Genomic DNA, 12,692 nt, shown 5'->3' with positions numbered 1-12,692 from the left:
GCAACATGTTTCTTTTGTGGTGGACCTGCAGCTGAGCAGTCACTGTGTGAAGCATGAACATTTAATCTTGATGTCTAGGTCAGGCACTGTGCTCTCAAACTGCAGGACAAGCCTATGCTCACCAAACTCAGTGCTGGTGACTTGATTGCACAAGAGGCCAAGTACCATGTCAAGTGCTTGGTTTCTCTGTACAATAAAGCACGAGAAACTAAGAAGAAACAAATGTCAAAGCTATTAACCATGGCATCGCATTTGCTGGACTAATGTCTTATATCGAGGAAGCCGGTATGGACAACCGTGTGGCACCAGTGTTCAAAATGACAGACCAGGCAAATCTATCCAGCACCAGACTTAAACAGATTGGGACCGATGTGACTGGGCGTGTTCATTCATCCAAGCTGAAGAATCGAATCCTGGCTTACTTTCCAGACATGGAAGCCTACAAGCAAGGCCATGACGTGGTACTCGTTAGCAACCAGGACGTTGCCTCTGCTCTAGGAAAAGCATGTGAGCATGATGTTGACAATGATGCTGTTCATCTTGCCAGGGCAGCAAACATAGTCCGCAGAGACATGTTCAAAATGAAAACAAGGTTCAGTGGCTCATTTGACTCCCAGCGGCAGGAGGAGTCTGCCAAATTCAGTTTTGGCACTAGTGGCTATGATCTTGAAGGGCCCAAACATCAAAACACAGTCAAGCTACACGTCAGTGCCTCAGTCAACTCTCACGGCTACTGATATTCAACAGTTCTGTACGCCATGGGGAGACAGCTACTGCTACAAGTGCTGCTAAGCACAGACAAGAACAAGAAACAGCACTGCCTGTGTATCTTGGAGTAATGGTCCACATGAAGACTCGCAAGTGTGATCTAGTGGACGCTCTGTTCAATCTTGGACTCTCCATCTCATACGACTGGGATCTGGGAAACAATATCTGTCAATACTATGAGATGGAGAAAGCTGTCTCTCCTCCTCAACTCAGAGGTGGCCTCTTCACTACTGGTGCAGTAGACAACACAGACCATACTCCAAGTTCAACAAGTGCACGTGACTCCTTCCATGGAACTGGAATATCCCTGTTACAACATCCAAGCGATGAGGTCAGTGAAGTGGAACGGGCTGTAAGCACAACTCGTGACCACACCCAAGTTGCTGTGAAGAAGACTGTGGCTCACTTCCCAGTCATATACCAGTGTACCTCCTGTTGCTCTGTGTAGACAAGAGCCACCTGTGCCAAAGCTAAAAGGTCAGAACAAAGCAGAATGTCAGTTCATCCCTCAGGCCATGCAGAAGGAATACAGGTAGTTTGAATTTATTGGTATCAGTAGTGCTAAGTTATTTCTTTAGAGCAGACATACAGTAGCTTCCTTCTCAGTGCATGATATACACAGTAGTAAATGTTTCATTTTTTGTATTTTGTTTCCCAGATGGAAACATAGATCAGTTGTATTATCTTGTATGATCCTTGGTGAGCATTATAAATATGACTAAAGTTTAAATAATATATCTGAATCATGTTTGCAGCCCCACAACTTAGATCGAGTCTACCAGATTATGGGCAAAATAGGAACGGATGGCAGCCATCTTGGAAAATGGCTGCCATTGCCACCACAGAAAAAATCTGCAGTGGCCCTATAGCTAAAAATCTTCATGCCCTAGCTGTGTGCCAAAATTCATGCTTGTATCGCCAAAGGCACGATTCATTCACATATCCGCTGTACTAATACATACAAATATAAGAAAGTTTACAAACGAGAGGAGGCCATTCGCCCCATCTTGCTCGTTTGGTTGTTAGTAGCTTATTGATCCCAGAATATCACCAAGCAGTTTTTTTAAGGATCCCAGGGTGTCAACTTCAACAACATTACTGGGGAGTTGGTTCCAGACTGCATGATTCTCTGTAAGTGCATTTACACTGGCACAAATATTCCGGATCGAGAGGAGAAGAGGACGGATTTCGGTCACTTTTTGCTAGTGTAAACGCTACTGAGCACGTTCCTGAATCCGTCTGCTTATCCTCTCGAATGCTGAGTTCGTATTCCGGACTGAGAGGACAAGAGGACGGATGCCGGTCACTTTTCTTTCAGTGTAAACGCACTGAGGACATACTCTGGAAAGACTGCAGAAAATATCACACTGGAGATATTTTCAAATGATGGCGCTCTTTTATGTCGTCATTACAGGAGGGCGTCAGGTTTTTTGTTTTTTTTCTCAAAGTACGCATGCTGAGAGTCTGCTTCTGTGAGAAGTACCCCCCTGCTGTTTCAAGCAAGTGTAAACGCACCGTTCCGGTACTCTGTCCCAGAATCTTATCGGAAAGATTCCGGAACGCTAGTGTAAATGCATTGTGTACTGTATGTACCATTGCCATTAACATTCACAGTTTGTTGATTAGTCCAAACAATCGGGTAAACAATACATTAAAAATGAATGTCTTTTTTATATATACTATGTTTCACCACATTTGGACGATCATTTTTTAACTGACCCTCCCGTAATAATAATGTAATTTACAGATTTTAAACACTGTAGGCGCTGTGATAAATTATAATCCCCTTTAATGTACCTCCCGTTACATAATTATGCCACTTAAATTCCACTTTGTGTGATTAAAAAATAATAATAATAATTAATCCCAAGTGTTCTTTTGTATGTAAAACTCACACACTCGATGCATTGCAGGCTATTTACTTCCTACGGCTATTAGTACATTCTGTAATATTATCATGGAAATGGCTAAATACTAAATTCACAATACAAATATAATTGTAATGTTTTATGCAAGAAATTATATTTCATATGACATTTATTCATGTTTTGTACATTATTAATTGTGTCATGTTTGAGTAATGCATTTCCTGTTTTTGTGTCCAACTTTTGCATTCATTTGTTGAATTAAAAAAGGTAAGCCATAAGTGTTCAAATTCATAAAAACTAATCACAGACACCATGTGTCTTTTTTACATTATTGGGGAATGCATCCACCAACTTGATACTCGACAACATTGAAAATATATACATTTTTTTAGTTTAATAATATTGAATCCAACGTCACAAAATAAAGTGTTTTAAATATACATGTGTTCCATAGTTTTTACAAGAACAGACCATACGAAATGCGTGCTCTTCAGAGTTTTCTCCCGCGTGCAGAGTACAGTTACCATGATGCACCCGTGCAGATAAATAGTTTTGGAACGCATGCGTAGTGAATTTGTTTCTCTCTGCTGTCTGAGGGAAGATCATTGCGGTGAAAGCAGGAGTATGTCCAGATACGAACGGTACGGAGGAGGTAAGGATTTAGTGTAATGTTAGACTTTTGATTTAAGGAAATTAGGCACATACGTTAGCATCGTCGTGTGACGTGAGGTAAATCTGAACTACGGAGCAAAGTATTTAAATTGCTTTCGAATTTCCTTTCCTGAAAGGTGGCTGCATGGCGGGTAAATGTTCTGTAATGGCGGACGTCTGTGTGTGCGCACAGCAAAAAGGATCAGGGTCTGCACAGAGAGAAAGCAAGGGGCTGGGCGGTGGGCTTGATGGTGTCAATACAAATGAATTACAATGAATACGTGTGTATTTCATGTTCGAGTACATTTAAAATTCGCAAATAATTTAAGTGCTCATTTATTTTATTTCCGAAGAATATTCTGGTTTTTGGTTTCTGTCTGTGCTGGTCCTTGTTGTTAATGTCGGTCTGCACGACTGTGTGTGTGTGTGTGTATTTATATATATATATATATATATATATATACACACACACACATAATCTCACGTTTCCGACCACTCGTGTTACGTTTTTATAAAATAGTGATAATTTTATTTATTTATTATTATTATTATTTTAATCTGAGGCCTTCCTTCATTTTTAATATTGAAATGGAGTAAGCTCTTAGACCAGTGGAAGATATTACCAGATCAATGCCACCACGAAGTTGTTACATGAGAATTATTGATGTTTTTAAGCAGAACTGAATACTGTCGTCTCAAATCGCCGCGCACTGCAACGCTTATTTCGTTATTTGTACAGTAACTGGAGTGAGTGTTGTCATGTGGGTAATGTATCTGTTAGTTGCTGACTATCTCCGTTCATTTTCAGCTGCACTTTTCATAGTACTTAATTTGTTATTTTGTTGGAGTATTTAGACATTGATCTGATTTCTGTACGAATAAGAGCAGGCCCTTTTACCCATTGAACTGAAGCGAAAGTAAATTTACTAGGCCTAAAACTGCAAGGAAACCACGTGTTTCGGGAAATATTACAGTTGATCGATTTAACCGAAGATGAAAGTAACTTGCAGTTCTTGAAGTGCATACAATATTACAATAAACTAATTCTTAAAAGAACAATACAATTCCAAATATCTTTATATTACGCACAATATTTCGAACGTGATTCAGTCATTTTTGTTTTATCATACCAATAAACTGTTTATACTTAGTCTAGTGGACTATTGTGTGTGAGTATATGTGTGTAATATATATATATATATATATATATATATATATATATATATATATATATATATATATATATATATATATATATATATAATATAATATAATTTCACATTTAGAGGAAATTGGTTGTTTACTCATACACCGTATGGCTTTATTTATTACGGATGGGGGTCTGCAAGTTTCACTATAATTCAAAGAGCAAATTACTCTTGCAGTTTTGTCTGTTTGCAAACGTAGGTATTTTAGACTGTACATTTTTAGATGTTTTGCTTTGCGGTTACAAGATGTTGGACTTTTCACTAGAAGATTCTAAATTGTATAATTAGTATAACTTTTACTTTACCAAAAATACTTCTATTTTGAATGGTTATTCTTTGACCGAATTTAATACTATATTTAAAAGGGCATAACATGGAAACCATGAGATTACACACCACTAAACTTTTTTACATAATGGTATTTATTTCGCATACTTTAGAGCAGTGTTGCCAACTTTAGATCCAGATTGGCCATGAAGTCGCTATTTTAAAGCAAAAGTCGTCAAACAATCATAGTACCTACACACCAACAACCACACGTAGTATGCAGGGGTGTAGTTTTAAATCTTGAAGTACCGGAAAGCAAGGGGGAGTGTTAGAGGCCGAGTACATGGCTGCAGAACGAAGGTTCCCGCAGGGGAGCTCACACAGGGTAGTGCTGCGAACCCAACTCGTAATTGACATCGTGCTTCATTCATCCTCAACACCGCTACAACGTGACGATAAACAGGGTATGGGAGGGGAGAACACTGAACATAGTGATTACCCTGTGAGAATTAATTTGTGATCCAGGGCCAGTACCCCACGATCCTTAGGTTTAGGGGTAGGTTATTGTTCTGAAATAAACTTAGTTTTAGTACGTAAATTCATCGCCCTTATCATGTGATCGGGCTGTAACATATAATGATGACGTCTATTACGAGTTGCGCAAGCAGCACTACCCTGTTTGAGCTACGCTGTGGGAGCCTTCGTTCTGCAGCAATATCCCTGATGTCACGCACAATTGTCTCCCCTGGAAAATGGTACAGCCCATCACCCCGGACTAAATTTCATACATTGAAAATACATGTTTAGCTTTGCAATGACATTTTAAGCATTACTATTGTAAAAATAAAACTGCACACAATAAAATGCAGACAGCAGAAGCACAGATAAGTTAATGCAACATCACCACTACATCAAATATTGAAGCATTTATTTATAGTCAACATGAACGACAACACCCAACATTTTTAGTCATTCCATGTCTCCTGTACAAAAAAGCTAACAAAAAGAAAAACGATAGCCTGATATTTACAAAAAATAAAACAATAACAGAAGCTATAAGCTAAGCAAATGACTCATTGACTTTTCCTTGCATATTCAAATGGAGTGGGGCATTATTGAATTTCAATTCAATTACCCTGACACAGATTCTAAAAGGATGTTGCTAATAAGGGATAATCAAACATTTTGCCGATTTTTATATCTCTGAAATTCTCAGAAGACTGTCCTGGAAATATCCTGTAGCTAGTCGCTTTTGACACAAATTGTTGCCAAGTCAGCCCTTAAAGTCGCTAGATTTAGCCACAAATTTGTTAAGTTGGCAACACTGCTTTAGAGGTATTGCCTGGTTTCGAACATTGCCCTCCAGTCGGATCATAACTCATAACTTGTACTTTACTACCTTGGGGGTGAGGTAGACAATGTGAAGCTCTATGCTGCACACTGTAAGATGACTTTCAGTACCCCTTTATTTTCTGAACTAGAACAATCTAGTGGGAATGGTTTAAAGTATGTCAGAAGCATATTCTCTTGCTGCACTACTTCATGCATGTGGACGGTTTGACTCAGTTTTTCTGTAGAAATCCCCAATGCGTACATTTAAACAACCAACATATGATGGAACTGCCAAAGGGTAGTGATATGCTAATGAAGCTGTTGATCTCAATAAAGTGCCCCCAAGATGCTCAGAATTATTGTGAGAAGAACAGTTCTCTTTGCAGTTAGGGTATTTGGAAAGCTTTTTTTTTTTTTTTTTCTTTTTTTTTGGAGATAGAATCTGCAAGGGTGGATTTGTCAATACAACCACGCTCTGGAGTTGCAGTGCCACCTTTTTATTTTTCCTTCCAGAAACCAAGGTTTACGTTGGTAACCTTGGAACAGGTGCGGGGAAAGGAGAACTAGAGCGTGCATTCAGTTATTATGGACCATTGAGAACTGTATGGATTGCTAGGAATCCTCCAGGGTTTGCCTTTGTGGAGTTTGAAGATCCCAGAGATGCAGAAGATGCTGTCCGTGGACTGGATGGCAAGTAAGTAGATAGTTTGAAAGACCCAGATAATGCAAGAGTCCAAGCCTTTTATTCCAGTAGCAGTGAATGTGCTTTAATGAAGACATTCAAAAAAAAAAAAAGTAAAAATAACTTTTTTAATTTTTTTATTTTTTCCAGTGCACAGATTTCTGCAAGGAATGCAATGACTGTGTTTTTGTTAAATATTTGGAGGCTTCATAAGTTTTTTAAATATGTTTGCAATTCAGCCATTGAGATGTAATTTGCTCTTTTGGAATACAGTAGAAACATTTACTAAAATGTTTTCTCTTGCCCAGTAACAAACATCAGATTTATGTATAATAACAGGCTTTGTTTAACCGAGTTGTGTTTGTGGACTTGCATATAAGAGAGTGCAAAAACGTGTGTGATTTTAGTAAAATTATTCATTTTAATGAGTAGTTGAACTTGCCATTTTTTTGTTTTTTTACACAGTTCTTGAAAAACATTACTGAAATATGTGTTCATTTACAATTTTATTTTATGGAAACACATTCTGAAATATTTATTTAAAATTGAAAAGAATAGTTCTCCCTAGGCATGGAAAAGTAGTAGCCTGTTGCAAAAAAAAATAACAAACTTTTGTTTGTTATAAATACAACACTTGGAAATCTAATTGTTTGCCTGATGCTAAATGTAAAGTGTGTTTGGATTGATGGTTTTCATTTACACACTACTGTAGTGGAGAAATAAGATACTGTTTTTGCTTTTTCAGGAAAGCTAATTTGATAGGTTACAGCAGTACTTTAATTAACTTGCATTCAGAATATCTGTAGGATGGAAGCACTTGTTGGTAGTTGAGAAATAATTTATCTGCAGAGTGGAAATGATTGTAGTTTTAGGAGTATATTTGTAGTAAACCAAGAACTGAACATCGTTACTGTACTTGCATAGACTTTACAATTAAAACCATTTGTATATTACTTGTAGCCTAAATATTGTAATGGATTTATTTTGATGCATTTTAAGATACATATAACCCACTGCAGGGTTCACTGACAGAAAAATAAAGAACATCAACCTGTTTTATTCAGTTTGAATTTATACATTTATCTGTGATTTATTTAAGTTTTATTTACTGGGTTTTGAAAATGTTTAGTAAAAGCTTTACATTTTTGAAAATTGTAATCAAAATGTAATGATGCAAACGATGATACATTTCCACTTATAAAACACAAAAAAAAACCCTGTCCACACCTGAAACATGCCCTTTTAGACCCGCAAAAAATTAAACTGATATTTTAATACGAGATAGGCAGGCTTGTATTGGTATTGAGTTCAAACCAGGTTTATATATCAATATTTTTGAACTGGTGAAGGCCAATTCTGTTTTGAGAGGTTTTTTTTCCTCCAAATGATCAGTATTGACCCTCATTATTATTATTATTTTTTTTTTTATTTTTTTTTTTTGGCTATATTGCATCAGCATTCACAATACTGTTTGTTCCTTATTTCTGTTAGTAAGAGGATTGTCAGCACACTGGAGCCCCATCTGTTCTGATCAAGAGTGACAGGCTACTGCAGAAGCCAGTCAGGTGCAGACTGCCCAGAACATGCAGTCACCGCCTTCAAGAAAGGAAGTCAAACAAAATTTGTATGGCAATGAAAAAGTCACACATTTTCTGGCGGGCATTGTTTTCACATGGTAGTAGTAGTAGTAGTCGTAGTAGAGGAATACACTGTAAATATTGTACATGTTCTCTTTTTATGGTTATATACAAATTAGGGTTTGCATATAGAAAACATGCACAGTGTATGACATATTTCTTCTTTGAATATGGCTTTCAAAATTGTATGTTTTTATAAAAAGGAAAATTGTTTAAATGTGCAGTGTCTATGACCTATTAAACTATTGTTTTAATACATGCACTGGTCTTCCACATCTGACAAGCAGACCAGGAAACTACTAATATCAGGACAGGACTGAAGGGGCACAATATTTCTGTGGTACAAAAAGCTTGTTTGCATTTATTTATTTATCTATCTGTCATGTTCATGTAGAATACAAATGCTTTTAGTAGTTTTGTGTGTGGTTTAAAAAAAAAAAAATAACAAAAAAAATAAAAATACATGATTGGGGAATTTGAAATTTGATAGCATATTTATTTTTGCCCAAGAAGTCTGATGACTGACTCCATGATCATTATGAATAATGCTATGGCTGTGTTTCAAAAGGATAACTTTTGCGAACCCTCAACAGTCCAATTGTGTTTAGTAGTATTATTTTTTTTAATGCCATTGCCTCGCCTGTATTAACCTCTCTGTAATTTCAACCCTGACCTTGAATGTGTTTATTTTTTTTTATCGCCTATGAACGTATTTTACTTTTTTTTGTGAAAGTGCAGTACTAATAACTAGAGTTCTTGATTTCAGGGTAATTTGTGGCTCTCGGGTTCGAGCTGAATTGTCTACAGGGATGCCAAGGCGTTCTCGCTATGACAGGCCCCCGGCCCGTCGCCCATTCGACCCCAATGACAGGTGCTATGAATGTGGCGACAAGGGCCATTATGCCTACGACTGCCATCGATATAGCCGTCGACGAAGGAGCAGGTAAGTGTGTCAATATTATGTGTATTTTTGGTTTTTTTTAAATAATATTTTCTTATTTTTAGTAATGTGAAAATAATTCATTTACATTTGTTTTTGTAAGATGTATGCAGGTTTACGTGCCATTTAAATATATACATTTTTATAAATGTTTTTTTTTTAATTGTAATTTGAAATGTTGTTGCGATTTATTAATAATCCACCTGGTCAAAACCTTTCAGGTTTCTTCGTTTGATTCAGAGTGTCACGAGCCTTTAAGATTTCATGAGGCATCTAGCAAATTCGTCATTTAAGATCCTCCTAGACCTTGAGGCGATCAGCATATGAGGCCAGATCCCCTCGAGCGCCTTCGCCCTAAGATTCTATAGAGAGCAGAACATTTTGGTTGAGACGAGGTGATCGCCGTAACACAGTAAATTTGGCTTTGAATTGGGGCCCCGTTTATAAAGAGGAACCTCCAGGTTGACCACATTCCCGACTAGACAAATCTTCTTGCATCAATCAAGCCTCACCTTGCCTCATTTGGCTGTCAGTTTGATCGTCGTTAGATTGAAGAAACTTCTAGATGCAGAGATCGGCTGATAGATACTTCTAGATCTGCTAGACCTTGGGGTCCAAAGAGGGTCGACCTGCAAACTTGCAAGGTTTATTTTAAGTACCAATTAATGTGTTTTTGTTAAATACAAAATCTAAGAAATGTTATTTGTTTATGTATCATTTTTTTTTTTTTTTTTTTTTAAAAGCAACATATTTATTTTTATGTAGATGAATTGTACAAAATGCATAGAGATTAGGCCCCAAACACATTTGTATATAAATCTATATAAATATATTTTTTCTTTCAAACTGAGACTGTTACTAGTATAGAAGTTTGAATTATTTTCCTGCAGAGGCAGTCGGAAGCAGAATAGAGTTTGCAAATAAATGGCTCCTATTTTAATATAATTATTTCCTAATGTGGTAGGTCCAGATCTAGGTCTCATTCACGATATGGAGGGAGGAGATACACTCGCTCACGCAGTAGAAGCCGGGGCAGGAGGTGAGTTTTTTGTAGTTTAATAGATGTTATGTGATGCTGGCCTTGAAACCAGTATGTTCAATCAGAATTTTGATTTTGTATTGGTCGTTGAACTGTTCGTTATTAATATCAAAGATTTTAGAAATGCATAATATTTATGAGCAACTATGAATCTAACTGATAGCTGTTGATTTATGAAAGTCTGCTTCAAACATAATGTGTCTCTCGTTTCAGATCTAGATCTTTCTCCCCACGCAGATCGAGATCATTTTCTCCAAGGAGATCTAGATCAGCATCTAAAAGATCCAGGTGAAGGGTTTTTTTTTGTTTGTTTGTTTTTCTCATTTTATGTAGCAGAAGATCTCAGGAGTTTTCTGTAGGATGCATAGTTAGAATGGAATTGTCTCTAACCAAACATTTAAACTGGATAGATAACCACTGATCTGTACTCCTTTTTACAATGTATGGCCATGAAACATTACTTTCTGTATTTCAGGTCTAGATCAAGATCTAGATCTCGGTCCAGATCGGTTTCACGCCCAAGGAGAAGGTGAGAAGAATTCAACACTAACACTTTTCATTGCACTGAAACCCATTTTTGCTTATTATACACATTTTATATTGTAACAGACAGTTAATAAATGTGTGCATATACAGAGCCATACAAAGCACATGGATTTTTGTGAATTCAGGTTTTTTTTTTATTCAGACATTTCAGTGCTTTTAAAATGTTTAAGCATTAAAATAATTAGCTGTAGTGGGCATGGCTCCAAAGAGAGTAATTTGTGTGAACTGAATGTATTTAAATGCATAAAACAAACTTTAATTTACATGTGAACATTTTCAGGTCTGGCTCTGTGGCAAGATCGAAGTCTGGCTCTCAAGCCAGGAGGTGAGAATTGAATTACCATCTCCAACCCTTAACAGTGTTCTCCTAGTAGATGTCTTTGATTACCCAATTTAAAGTCATTTGTACTAACTTAACCAGTTAATATTGCTAAATGGCTTTGAACACACATTATTATACTGTATGTTCATGTGATACTCAGGAAATATATCAAGAATTGTTAAATTAGTTCAGTGAAGAGCACTTCATAGATAAGGACTTTATAAGGGCCAGTAAATTACACAAATGTCAAATAACATTTCATTCAGAATCCATGTAGTTTTTATATAAATTCCACACTATATGTAAATTATGTCCCTAGGAAATACTTATTTTTGTACATTTTTCTAAGGTCCTAAACATGACCATTGGTCTTAAGAACTGGCACTTACTTTAGTGTGTCCTAAAAGTTTGTATCTCTTTCCCAGCCAGTCAAAACCTAGATCATCACCTCCAAAGCGAAGGTAAGGATTTTTAGTTCGTTGGGGGAAGTTTTGAGTAGAGCAAAGGCAGAAATGGTCTGTATGTTTGTCCCCCACTCCGAAAAAAGTGTATGACAATGGAACCTTAATTAAACCTTCTTTCTGTTTTGTAGCCGCTCGCCATCAGGAAGTCCCCGCAGGAGTGAAACCCCCGAAAGAGATGACTAAACTTTTTATAAAACCAAATCTTTCTGGAAGGAACACGTATTTGTTTACATTATTATAAGGGAATCTGTTGATTCTGATGGTGAGATTTTGTGTTTTGAATAATATGTTGAGGTGTATTCCTTGTTCCTTTCTTTTATTGTTTCTTGTCAAAAAATAAATAAAGCAAACAGATTTGGAAAATGGCTGAGTGTTTTGTTAGCTCGTAGAAAAAATGTGTCATGCGGTGCATAAGAAAACAACCATAAAATGCACTGGGCTTTTTTTGTATCTGCATTAAATCTTGACTTCTAAAAGAATATGGTCTTTGTCATATGTACAGTATTTATATACAGAGATATATATATATAGAGAGAGAGAGAGCTATAGATATTATGCATCTTGGATTAGTCCATCAGCACACTTCTGCTCATATCATACAAACATCTAAATATCCCAACTGCAAGTCTGTATTGTGCCATTTATTTAATGAGACAAAGTGCTATGTGGGAAAAGCCAATTCTATCCAGTGACTATTCAATTGCGTAAGTGACAGATGACAACCAACTAATGAATAAATCCTGTATTTATTTACAAATTTCAGATGAAGTTAAGTTTACCACAGAGGTGCAGATGTTGACTTGAAGTTATCAATTAAGGGATACCAAAACAGTGTTTTGCAAAATAGATAAGCACATGTAGCCCTCTTTTTTTTTTTTTGTTTGTTTTTTAACCATTTTACCACCAATACTTTTTTCTAAATCTTACATATTTAGGGTTTCTTTTGTCAATATTTTATTTTATTCATG

The 12,692-nt window shown here is 36.5% G+C and overlaps 1 protein-coding gene across 4 annotated transcripts; it reads left to right on the top strand.

The window, feature by feature from the left end:
* Window positions 1-3,186: 3,186 nt before the first annotated feature.
* Window positions 3,187-12,087, top strand: LOC117411185 (serine/arginine-rich splicing factor 7-like). 4 transcript variants are annotated; one of them, XM_059025062.1, is made up of 9 exons: window positions 3,188-3,288; window positions 6,608-6,788; window positions 9,180-9,356; window positions 10,318-10,392; window positions 10,606-10,680; window positions 10,874-10,921; window positions 11,219-11,263; window positions 11,686-11,721; window positions 11,853-12,087. In XM_059025062.1, the coding sequence occupies exons 1-9, from the start codon at window positions 3,198-3,200 to the stop codon at window positions 11,905-11,907; spliced, it is 783 nt and encodes a 260-aa protein (XP_058881045.1). In that variant the 5' UTR covers window positions 3,188-3,197; the 3' UTR covers window positions 11,908-12,087. The 4 variants fall into 4 exon arrangements, with proteins under 4 accessions (XP_058881046.1, XP_058881045.1, XP_033874347.2 ...); XM_034018455.2 differs by having other exon boundaries at window positions 3,189-3,288; window positions 10,868-10,921; XM_059025063.1 differs by lacking the exon at window positions 11,686-11,721 and having other exon boundaries at window positions 3,187-3,288.
* The last annotated feature ends 605 nt before the right edge of the window (window positions 12,088-12,692 follow it).

Source organism: Acipenser ruthenus, chromosome 6 (assembly GCF_902713425.1).
Source record: "Acipenser ruthenus chromosome 6, fAciRut3.2 maternal haplotype, whole genome shotgun sequence".
Taxonomy (NCBI): domain Eukaryota; kingdom Metazoa; phylum Chordata; class Actinopteri; order Acipenseriformes; family Acipenseridae; genus Acipenser; species Acipenser ruthenus.
The sequence above is the reverse complement of the archived record's forward strand: the minus strand, read 5'-3'. Positions and strand labels throughout refer to the sequence as shown.

Excerpts from the sequence above, each read along its gene's own strand:
- LOC117411185 (XM_034018455.2), top strand. The coding sequence starts at position 3,198 with ATGCGTAGTGAATTTGTTTCTCTCTGCTGTCTGAGGGAAGATCATTGC. Across the intron at positions 11,264-11,685 it reads TCTGGCTCTCAAGCCAGGAG|CCAGTCAAAACCTAGATCAT; the intron begins GTGAGAATTGAA and ends TCTCTTTCCCAG. Across the intron at positions 11,722-11,852 it reads TCATCACCTCCAAAGCGAAG|CCGCTCGCCATCAGGAAGTC; the intron begins GTAAGGATTTTT and ends TCTGTTTTGTAG.